Genomic DNA, 12,066 nt, shown 5'->3' with positions numbered 1-12,066 from the left:
AATATTTTCTGCATCATGTCCAAATCCCTTTGCAAACAGATAAATTACTCTATAAATCTTATTACTCCATGTGGATAAATCACACACGCAGGTTTCACAGGGCTGGAGAGAGCTAGAAGGGAAAATATGCTTTGGATAGTAGGATCTTTGGGATTCATAATCACGCAATGCTCAGGAAATGAAGACAGGAGCACTTACACATTAGGATTTTCTTAGTTTCTATACTCCGCAGCAACATACACACACCACAACACACAACCCACACAGCCCTCTCTAACAAGGCAAGAGATCCCAAAGCAGGACACTGTGACAGCCAACCAAATTTATTTCTGAGAAAAGGAAAGAAAACTTTGCTGCTGTAGGCAGCTCTGCTATAGAACTGCTCCCCGATGCCTCAGGGTTTATGCACTATCAGCTCCTTGCACACAGATTAGATGCTTCTTTTCTATCAGATACTGCTTTTTATTGCCACAACAAACAATATTAGCCAGATAGACAGACTGACACTAGGTCATTTCATTTGGATGAAATGAGATTTTAAAAGATCTCCAAAGAGAACATTTTCTTTCATTATTTATTTATTTATTTATTTATTTTTAGTATCTGATAGAAATTCAAGGAAAGCTATAAAAAAGGACAAGGAGTATATGCAGTGGATGGAGAGGGGAAAGAGAAAAGAAACACAGGAAAACAGGCTAGGAGCTCTTAAGAAACAGAATTATGGCTAGGTTCCATCTGAGTTTCTCCAGCTCACTGTCCCTTACAGGGGTCAAACTCCAAGGACTTGGGACTCTTCCTTTCCAAATTTCAATCCCAAATTATATTTCGGAGTTTGGCAGAGCTGCATGGAGATAAGACGTTGAGGTCAATAATCAATTTGAAATATCCATTTAACGCCAGGTTAATTCTTTCCTGACCTCTGTGCTTAACACTCCTATTCTTAAATATTAGCAATTTGGCAAGTTCCTTTTTTTTTTCCCTTCTGTTCATTCTTGTGTTGATTTCTATCCACATTCCGGAAAAGGCTCAGTCATCACCCAAAGTTCTAAGAGTGATTTATTGCCCTCCATGTCAATTAGAAGATCCTTACGGAAAGTCTCCTCTCCAAACTATTGCTGGGGCAGGGCGAGAGCCTTTTTGTACGTAGCCACACGTACAAACACACACACACACCACGGAGAATGCAATACCGTGTACCACTCTCTGAGAGCCATAATTCAACAAACCCTTCTTTCTCAGTTAAGGAACCCCAACACAACTCTTAAGTACAAAGCATCCGCAATCACAAAAGCAAAAATACTGCCCAAATGTCACTAATACCATAGATGAAATTAGGCTTTCTCGGCACGAGAAGCAAGATCCTAGGAACTAAACAACATTTAACCAACCCGGCTGATCCTTGACAGTGACCAGAATCCCCTTGAAATTTGCTGGCAGATACCTCGCGACCAGTCTGTAAAAGGCGCGCGCGCACACACACACACACACACACAGCACAAGCCTGCAGCATCAGGAGCTGGAGTTCACACACTCTTAAGCGCCACAGAAAAGTTGCCCGAAAGCCCTACCTGAGGATGGCCGTGTCCCCCTGCCTCACGGTGATGTTGTCGGTGCCTCGGTTAAAATCCACGCTGCGAACGGGCAGTCCTGTGGGAAGAAGGCAGAGCAATCTCAGTAGGACCAGCGGCAACTGTTTCCGATCAGGCTGAACTCTGGCGACCATGGTGGCCACGCCGAGGTGCGGGTCGCGGGCTACTCTGGAGGATGTGCGTGGGCCTGCTGCTCGTCGAGAGGGCTTTACAAACGGAGGGCTTTCATCCACGGCAAAGGCGTAACAGGCTTTGCCAATTTGTGGTCCTTTCCACTTTGCCTCTCTCTTTCCCTCGCTCAGTCTCTTTTGCCTCTAAGACTCAACAAAGCCCTCAAAAACCCGAGCAGAGGTGGGGAAAAGTCAAAGAAACAAAATTTGAAAGGAGAGAGTACAAAATATAAAACCCTCTAGAAAAGATGAAGAGAAGGCGGGCAAAAAGAAGGTGCTCTCTGGTCTCTCTGTGGCTGGATGCTCCTTTGCCAGCGTCTGAGCTGAGCCTCTTGCCTCCGTAACCCACTTTCCCGGTGGGCGAGGGAGCCGGCACCCAGCCTGCCAGCGAGTGTAAAGAAAGCCACACAGCAGCGGCAGCAGCCCAGAGTCTCCCTCCCCCTCCTCCCCTTCCTGTTTCTCCCTCCAGTCCCTCCCTCCCGCCCGCCCTCCGCTTGGCACCTCCCCCGCCCGCCGCGGATTCCAACAGCCCCTCGGAGTCATCCCCTCTGCCCTCCCCTCAGCGTGGCCCCTCGCTTTCCACAACTGCCCCCTTCAGCAGCCGCCAGCCTCAGTGAAAGCCTGATGCGCCTTTAGGTTGTCAGGACAACAGCTCCATCTGAGGCCTGGCTGATTTCCTTAAGAAGAGGGAATGGAGCTTGGAGGTACCGTGCAAGAGAAAGGGGAAAAGGAGAGGGACTCAAGCTGTAAAACAACAGGAGAAAGAGTCCAGGGAAGGAGAGGCAAAGAGTGAGAAAGAAGGAAAAGGGAGAAGAGAAGAGAACGCCAAGAGAAGGCAAACCTTGACAGATGGGGGGAGTGAAACAGAAAAGGACAGGAAACCCTGAGGCGTGGAAGGGGGACCAGTGCTGAAAGATGGGATGAGGAATGCAAAACAGAAGAAACTTGACAGTGGAGTCTAAGATTAAAAGCCAAAGTCGATTTCAAAACTAAATATTCCTCCAACTGTCTTTTCATACCCACATCTTGTTCATTCTTTCCTGTCTCTTTCACGGGATTAATAAGGTTTATTTTCTCTCCTTCCTTTATCCCCTCCCCCTCTTGGAGCCCCCTTATGAAAGATGGATTGGACACAATGCTGGTATTGAGTGGTCTGGAGTGTGAATGCTTGGTTTGTCTTTTCCAAGTGCCAGCCTCAGCAGCTGATCCCTGATCCCTAAATCAACTTCACTCTCCAGGAAACCCTTACGCAGTCCCACACATGAGAAAGGGTATTAAGGATTATTGTGTCAATGGCACATTGCTGTTGCTTCCCAAATTTTTACTGACACTTGCTTCTCAAAATGTCCATATGCAAGGAAGGAGATTCGTCTATCAGAAAGCTTGTCACTTACAGGGTGACACTAAGGCTGCATACAGCACTCCAGTGAATGGAAGACAGGTTACCATCATTTGTCATTCCTTCTACTCCATGAGTCAGTCCAAGTGATAAGGGACATCAGGGGCCTACGGTGTTAGTCACTCATGTGAGAGCCCCAAACTATTAGACATCTCCCTCAGAACCCATGCTGAGCATAAAAGATGGAGATGGACCAACCCAAAACTTTTTGTTTCCTTTCATTTTATTTATTGGAATAGTTAAGGCATTCACATGGTGCAAAAATCAAGTGATACAGATTGCTATAGAGTGAACTGTAGTTATCTTTCCTATGCCTGTCTTTAGGCAACCCATTTCTCCTATTTGGCGGCAGCAAATATTTCCAGGTTCTTATACATCTTTCCCTAAATATTCCATGTCCATACAAGTAAATGCACAAATACACATACACACACTCACATATTATGCTCACCCCTCTTATTTACACAAATGATTACCAAGGACATTTGAAAAAAAGGCATATGTTTAGGAATCCTTATCAAACTCCACCAGAGTACAAGCCTAAGGAGGCTCTTACTGTGCTGACACCTACCTTGCCCACACCAGAATATTCAAAGAGCTTATCTGCTACATTTTATCAACTTAAAAGGTAGATTCACTCTTACAGATTATGTGAGGAAAGGAAGACCTTTTGTTTTCTAAGAAAAGAACTTGAAGAATTGGAATCCAAATTGTCACAAACTCAAGATGGGTGGAGTTCGATTAATTTTGTTTGTACTATGCATTAAATTTATATAAATCAAGTTGTTTTATATTGAGGCTAATAAAGAGTCCCAGATAATAAACCAATAATGTTCTACCACTAATTTGTAACTGAGCTGTTTAAAACTCGGGACCCATTTTGCCAAGGAAAAAAAAATGGTTAAGTGCTGGTTGAACAACAAAACACATAATCCTGTGGTTCCCAGTATCAATGGGAAAATGAGCTTCGAGTGTCAAAGGGAGATGGAAGGATTACATAACTCTATGCCAAGAGTGCAAGGAAAAGAGCACCCATCCCCACCCACTGCTGCCAACAAGCTTCACAATCCCTGGCAGGATTCTTCTGAGCTTTTAGAGATGAAGGGTTGGCTTAGACAAAGGTTTAAATATAACATTTCTTTGGGTGGGTGGTGTTTGTCCCATGTTAGGAGGGAGAAAGACCAAAGGACCAGGGCTACTAGAACATCTGTTTCCTTTGATGATGGCAGGTGAATGAAATGACCCTGCAAGGAGAACTAGATACTGAGGGGAAGGATCAGATATATCAAGGGTGTGAAAATTCTCTTGCATCAGTGGACTATACTTTGAATGAAGAAAGAAGGAGGTTTTTCCAGGGCAAGGAGAAAGTATGGTGGGGTGGTAGCATGTTGTTTGTGGTAGATGCCTAGACATGGTTGTTGACTACTGTCTATACCTGTAATCTCAAGTTACCTGTAGGACTTGTCTGGTCCCAGGACAAATCATAAAGTTTAACATACTGGTGTACAAAATAATTCACACCCAAGTAATAGGAATGTGCAATCTGTAGCAAATCAATCAGATCTGGAGCTTGTCTCCATAATCACGCTGAGAAAAGGATGTATAAAGTTAATCAGGATTATAATCAGAATTGTAATAGACCAATGCCTAACTTACTCAAGAGGATAAAATCATAAGTACATATTTATATAGAAAAAGATCACATAATGCAATTAAAGGGTTTCTTCTTTTTAATAATTTCATTAGATAAAGTCCATTTCTTGGCAACTTTTATTGAAGTAAACTGACTTACTGTGTGTGCTGGAAGTAAAACACAAAAAAGAAGACAACATTTTTAGGGACTTCCATGGTGGTCCAGGGGGTAAGACTCTGCACTTCCAATGCAGGGTGCCCGGGTTTGATCCCTGATTAGGGAACTATATCCCACATGCATGCCGTAACTAAGAGTTCGCGTGCCACCAGCTGAAAGATTCCCGCATGCCACAACTAAGACCCAGTGCAACCTAAATAAATAAATATTTTTTTAAAAGACAACATTTTTAAAATTCTCTAATTTAGATCATTGGATAATTCAGATTGAATTTCTGAACAATTTCAAAATCATGAAGTTTATTGTGTAAGTTATTTAATATTTATCATTTATGTCCAGTTGGCAATTCAGTACCACTTTCTAACCAACCCTTGGCTTAGCGGGAGCACTCTATAATTGATGAATATAAGAACAGAAAAATGATTGAGTGTCCAAGCCCACTCAAGTGGTTAATCTCATCATTTACACAATAATAAATCTATTTGTGGGTATATTATAAACTTTTGTTTCAACTTTATGGTCTCTCAGAGTCTTTTCCCTTTTCACTCCCTCATGGACCCCTTCTGGTTTTCTCTCCTCTGTGATCTCTCACTGAGATCTAATACATTCTAACAAATCCAATAGTCTATATATATCGATCTCATCCTAATGGTCACTCCCCCAAATCTACTCCAATATTAATTCCTCTGCTTGCCTTCCTAAGAAATGTCGAGTAGGAAACAAATAGGTGTTACTGAAATTTATACAAGCTATTTTATATACGTTCTTCCAAAAGGGCTGGCAAAAATGAACATTCTTTCAGGTTATTTGTGAGGCAAGTATGGCTGTTAGCCATAAGAAACAGCCATCATCACCCAAGTAAGATGATCTTAGCTACTACTTTAAAATAACATAGTGCCTTTCTAAAAAAGGCTTTAGAAGATTCTGGCACTCTCCAGGGACAAATGCTGCAGCAAAAACAAAAACTGGCTAACGTCTGAGCACCCTAAGAAGCATGAAAGGTTTATTCTTCTGTTTAGCTTTGTAAGGTAATAGGCTCACAGGAAATCCAGATGCAGCCTGGAATGTACAACTAATTTAGCTACATTGGTTGCATTTTATGCTAAACATGTCTATAATATTATTAATATACCACTCTACATTTCTACAGTTGTAAGGTTTTAATCATAATAATGCCATGCCTGTACTTTACTCACATAAGTGAAATTAGCATTTCCATATGAACTAGAAATGCATAATTGTTAATACTTCTCCTTAGGATTCCTGCTATGACATTCTCAATGATTTCATCATAATTTAGCAATATTCAAGTATGTCGGTTTATGCTTATAAGCATGGTACTATCTTGTGTGAATTTCCTTTGGAACTCAGCTCCTTTGAATACAATAGATTCATTCGCATGTGTCTCACTGCCTAACAAAATCAATCAGCTTCAAGTCAGTTAAATATCGTTCAAATCTTTAACTATAGACACCTCAGTGATGTAAAGCATTTAATCCATACTCTGCACAATTAAAAATCACTCTTACATGGTTTGCTTTTAGTTCATGCCTTTGTAGTTCATTGTTATCATATTGGTCTTCTGCTTCTTTTTGTACTCATTCTGTTTTGGTATGTATCCATGCTTGGGTTTGCCCAAGTTTAACAAGGTCTTTGAGATTCTTGAGCAGCTGCTTGGGTCCTCCCCCAGCAACAAACTTACTCTCATAGACATGCCATTATCTCATAGACACGTACTCGCTAGCCCTTGGACCTTCCTCTTTTGTAGACTGTCCACTCTGCCACCAGGTACAAGGAGGTGGCAGTTGCCAAGTAATGCTGCATCTGCTCTTTTTGATCTAGCCCTCACACATGGGAAGAGCGCTGCAACATCTGGAAAGATGGCGGTAGCAGCACCTTCAGTATAGCAAGATGTTAGTACAAGTAGGTAATCAGGCAATTATATCCTCTATTTGTGGTTGCTGTAATGACTTGGATTCCTACAATCAGAAAATAGGCCAAGGAAAAATGAGGAGGAGTGGAGGCAGATGTGCAATTCCATATACTGATATGCCCACTAAGTTTATGATTCATTCATTCACTCAATACACTTTTACTGATATGTTAGTGAATCAAGACAGACCAAGACTCTGTTTTCACAGAACTTACAATCTTGATGCAGAGATAGATGCTAAAAAAGTAGATACATATTAACGTTATTTTGGAGACTAAATGCCATGGAGAAAAATACATGTGATAGAGAGAAAATGGCCTGGAGGTGTGGTGAGGGGAACATATGGTCTGAAATTTAAAGAGTCAGCCATGCAAAATCAGCAAAAAGACCTTTCCAGAAAAAAAAAATGGCATGTGCAAAGGCCCTGAAGCAGGAATGGGTGTGTCATATACCAGGAATCAAAACAAGAGCAATAAAATTGGCGCATGTGGTCTGTGTGTATATTGTGGGGATAGCTGGAAAAAGCAGGTGAGATTAGACACTGGAGAGGGATCATAATGAAGAGATCCCAGGGTAAGAAATTTAGGTTTTTATTCTAGTGACTTGATTGGTCAGTAAAAGATTTTAAGCAAGGGATTGACATGATCTGATTTACATTTTAGAAAGATTGCTCTGAATACCATATGGAGGAAGGACTGTAGAAGGACAATAGTGGAAGCAAGGAGACAAAGAGAAGGAAATCTTAGTCATCCAGTGGCAACTGGCTTGGGCTGGCTGGGGGAGCAACAGGAATGGAGAGAAGATTGAGTTACCTCGTATTGCTCATGATGAGAAGACCCTCCCCAAAGAGGCTATGTTCTGTCCGAAGTGATCGATGTTTTTCACATACCAGCATTCTCTCTTACTGTACTAGTTCAGTACAGTTCCTTGCAGGAAACTGCCACTCATCCATCCAATAAGACCTGACAGAATGCCAAGTTGACTGCCATTTTACCAGCTAGTGAGAAAAAATAAACAAATAAAAACTGTGTCCCAGTTGGTGCTTTTCTTCAGGTATAAACTTTGCTTACCCTTAAATGGTTATTACATGTTAATTAAGAGTCAGTATAAGAATGTGTTTTGTTACAGATTAAGAAGTGCCTAACAAGATGAGCAGACACTGTTTAATTGCTAAACTTTACTAAATATTCTCTTACATATCTGAAATCTCTGTTTATTTTGCAGGCAATAGCTATCCAGCTAAATCTAAAAGGAATGCCTAGTTAAATATCTTGAGGCTATAAATCATGTAAATAACACTAATATGTTTTCTCAAGAGTTTACTGACAATATTGAGCTGCAGGGCAAATCTAGTATTAGGTCATTACATTATTCAAAGGGTCCCAGAAGTTTGCCTGCTTAAAGGTATCTTTCTTTACTGTCTGTAAATCACATTCTCAGCCCTCTCTGCTTTTAGTAGTGAATGTAGGAGCACTGCCTCTGCAAGAGGAAGAGGATTCACAAGATGTGCCTCATCAGTCGTGTTATCATGTACAAAACAATTCATTAAAATAATATTTTTGAGGCCTACCATATGACAGGCATTGTGCTAAGCTCTGGGGAAATAATAATGTACAGAATTGACACCCTACCCTAATGCAATCTAATGAAGGGTATGAAAGCCCCCCGTAGAGCAGGGCCAAACAACATCATTGTACAGTTATAAGGCAGGCCTTTCAAACTTGCTCTCCACTGTAAAACAGGACCAAAATTAATCACCACATATGCCCAATCGTCTCTGGTGCTGAGAAATACTGCATAATAATAATAATAACATTCATAGTTCTTATCTTCAGGAACCCAGGAACTCACAACCAAGATGGAGAAGGAAAGTGAATACACATTGAACAGAGAATAATATGGACCAGTGAGTAACTGATAACTAAGCAGAATCAAAACACAATGGTGGGGCTTCCCTGGTGGCGCAGTGGTTGAGAGTCCGCCTGCCAATGCAGGGGACACGGGTTCATGCCCTGGCCCGGGAAGATCCCACATGCCGTGGAGCAGCTGGGCCCGTGAGCCATGGCCGCTGAGCCTGCGTGTCCAGAGCCTGTGCTCCACAACGGGAGAGGCCACAGCAGTGAGAGGCCCACGTACTGCAAAAACAAACAAACAAACAAAAAAACCACAATGGTGGTTCAGAAAAGGTGATCAAGAAGGAGCCTTCTTGGAGAAAAATGGAATTTTAAGTAACCCTTGGCAGATATGTAAGAGGAGGATGGAGGAAGGCAACATCTTATGCCTGGCCATGAGAACCAGCGTGAAACAAAGTACGGAGCTGGAGGAAGACTCATCTGACTAGCATGGAAGAGGAGAGAGAGAAGGTTGCAGAGAGACGCTGCATCAGGAAGAATCCTGAATGCCTAAATGAAGACTCACACATCATCTCATCATCTCATACTTAGAAGGCTACTTTAGATTGTGGAGGAGTGAGATGAGACACTGACATCTTAGTGAGATTATTTTGGCAACGGGAAATTAGAGGTCAGAAGGAAGATGAAGTAGAGAAACTAGATAGGAGACTAATAAAGTTGTTGGTGACATGATGAGAAAGGGATGAACGTTATTGATTATATACACTGTTGCTTTCCTATAATGGTGAGGAATGAACTCCTTCCCTCAGAGACTTTACATTAGTGGGAAAGGTAAGTTGTAGGAAAGTATGTGGGGCTAGAAATGGAAAAAAGTTAGAATGAAAAATAACCGGTTTTTGTAAGTTGGGGTCAGTGAGGGGTCATGCCTTGACAGGCATGATAATGAGTGTGGCTTTATTCTATATGCAAAAGAGAGCCATTAAAACCTTTGAGTAAGCGAGTGACATAATCAGACCAGTGTTTTAAGCAGATGACTAACCAGCAATGGAGTCGAAGATGGACTGGGACAAGTCAAAGTCAGGAAGACCAGTTATAAAGTTTCTGAAACAGAACAGGCAAGAGATGATAAAAGCAGACCACAGGGCAATGACAGTAGAAAGAGAACAAAGGTGAAGACTTCTAGAGGAATTTCACAGGAGACTGATGGGATTTGTCAACTAATTGGACATGGAAGTTGAAACAGGACAGGAAAAAGATTCCTCTACTTTTTTGTTGTTGTTGTTCGAAGTCCAAGCTGGTAAAATAGGAAAGTTGAGTTAAAAAGCTAGTTTTGGAGGAAATTTAGAAATTCTACTTTTAAAATTCTGGATTGGTTCCTAAACTGGTACTCAAATAGCCTGTACCTCCAGATGGACATGCTCAGGAAGCTGTCACAGGAATGACATTCTTCACAAAGAGGGCTATCTCCGAGTTGTGTAATAAACTAAGCCCCCAAATCCCACCCCCCATATTTTTCCTTGTGTTTTCTTTCTTTTTCTCACTTGTTTTTGTAACTTAAATATGTAAATATAGCACTGAGTAAGTGACATATTTTCCAATAGTATGAATCTCATTTTGATTTTTAAAAACATGTACACATAGCAGTTAACTGATTCTGTTTTAAGAAGAAACACAATCTGAACTTGTCTCCCTCTGCTGGTTGCACATTGAGGTATCATGGGTCTTTTTAAACCAGAGTAATAGTAGAAAGAAAAATATCCAATAATAATTTGCAGTGCACAAGTATGGGACTTTGACGTCCACAATGCATAGTGACACACATAATTTTATATTTTATTTTTACTGCACCGTGAGATATATAGTACAAGTATTATTACTCCACTTGTCAGAAAACATTTTGAGATTTCAAGCCATTAAGCTCTCATATGTAATTAGAGATATTAAAGGAAAATCAGGAAGCATATGTAATTAGAATAATTGTATAATGTTAAAGCTGCAACAGACCCAGAAGATCTTCTTGCACAGTCCCCCCATTTTGCAGCTGAAATACAGAAACTTAGAATTTACACGGTTATTCAGGATCACTGAGATTAGTATTCAAGACAGCACAACTCTCAAAAAGTGCTCTTTCTATTGTACCATGCTGCCTGACTAATAATGTCAGGATGTTAATCCTTTACATCATAGCTGAAACATGTACACGGGTAGACTAGATTAGAAATGCCTATTTCTCTAAGGCTAGATATACATTGCATCTGAGCAATCCACATCTATGTTAAACTTATAAGCAATCAAGAAACAAAAATAAATGCAATGTACATCAGTTGGACAAACAGAAAATAAGGCAAAGACCAATCCTCGATTAGCTGTTTGAATAGATTCGTGCTCTGTCCAGTCTGGGGCTCTAGAACCATAGGAAAGGCTTGAGATGATTTTTAGGAATGCCAGAGTATTACAGATTGTGCCAGCAGAAGAACTGGGGTGGAATTCCTTACCCAATAATTTCCTGGGGCACTGTTTTCTTCTTCTTTATATGCCTTCCATAGACAGTGTACTACAGTTCTCTGGCTATTCACCTGACATCCTACTCGCCAAACTTATCTCCATTCTTAATGGATATTCCCATTCTCTCTTGGCAGAAAAGAAAAAAGCTAATTAAAATAATTTATACTTGTGTGGAAGTGACTGATAAATTCCAACCTCTGAAGGGATATTATACAATGGGAGTTTCCCGAACTCTAATAGGTGAAATATGTAGAGAAGATATTTTTGAATGGGAGAGTACTTTCATAACTCTTGTTTCTTACTGGCAAGAGATAAAGACCTTTGGGCCAACAACTGTGAAAGTACCTTAAGAGATCTAAACTTAAAAATTTTTAAAAAAATCTACATGATCTTAACCCATTATATCATAATATCTCTCCACACAGAAGAAAACTTCGTTTAGACCATCAATTCAACACACTGTGCCTATTAAAAAAAAAGTTTTTATACAGGTAATAGATACTGGTGAGGAATAGAGAACTAATAATATAGCAAAATTTTATATAATACACATATACAGATATAAGCAAATATAAACTATTCCAAAATGTAGACAATTTCCAACACACTTGGTAAATATTCCCAATACCCCTATCCAACAATTTATCAGATAAAATTTTCACACTTTTGTTTTCAGTAGCAAAATCAAAATGAGAGTCTTTTTTTTTCTTTAGTGGTGTTCTCTTTTTCTACTGCAAGAAAGCATGACAGAGTATTGATCTTAGGATGGAATCAGGTGGGTAAGTGGCTAGAGAAACGTTTTGTGCT

General features: G+C 40.5%; 1 protein-coding gene across 2 annotated transcripts in view; it reads right to left on the bottom strand.

Moving 5' to 3' along the window:
- The window catches only part of LSAMP (limbic system associated membrane protein), a gene marked incomplete at its 5' end in the record, with an annotated part of 637,506 nt that extends 635,783 nt beyond the window's left edge, over window positions 1–1,723 (bottom strand). For both annotated transcript variants that reach the window (XM_079705348.1, XM_079705349.1), the window contains one exon: window positions 1,569–1,723. In XM_079705348.1, the coding sequence (XP_079561474.1) occupies window positions 1,569–1,723 (155 nt within the window). The remainder of the gene's footprint in view (window positions 1–1,568) is intronic.
- Window positions 1,724–12,066: the final 10,343 nt, after the last annotated feature.

The sequence above is a fragment of the Hyperoodon ampullatus genome, assembly GCF_949752795.1.
Source record: "Hyperoodon ampullatus genome assembly, chromosome: 5".
NCBI lineage: Eukaryota > Metazoa > Chordata > Mammalia > Artiodactyla > Ziphiidae > Hyperoodon > Hyperoodon ampullatus.
This window is presented reverse-complemented; position numbering and strand designations above follow the sequence as displayed.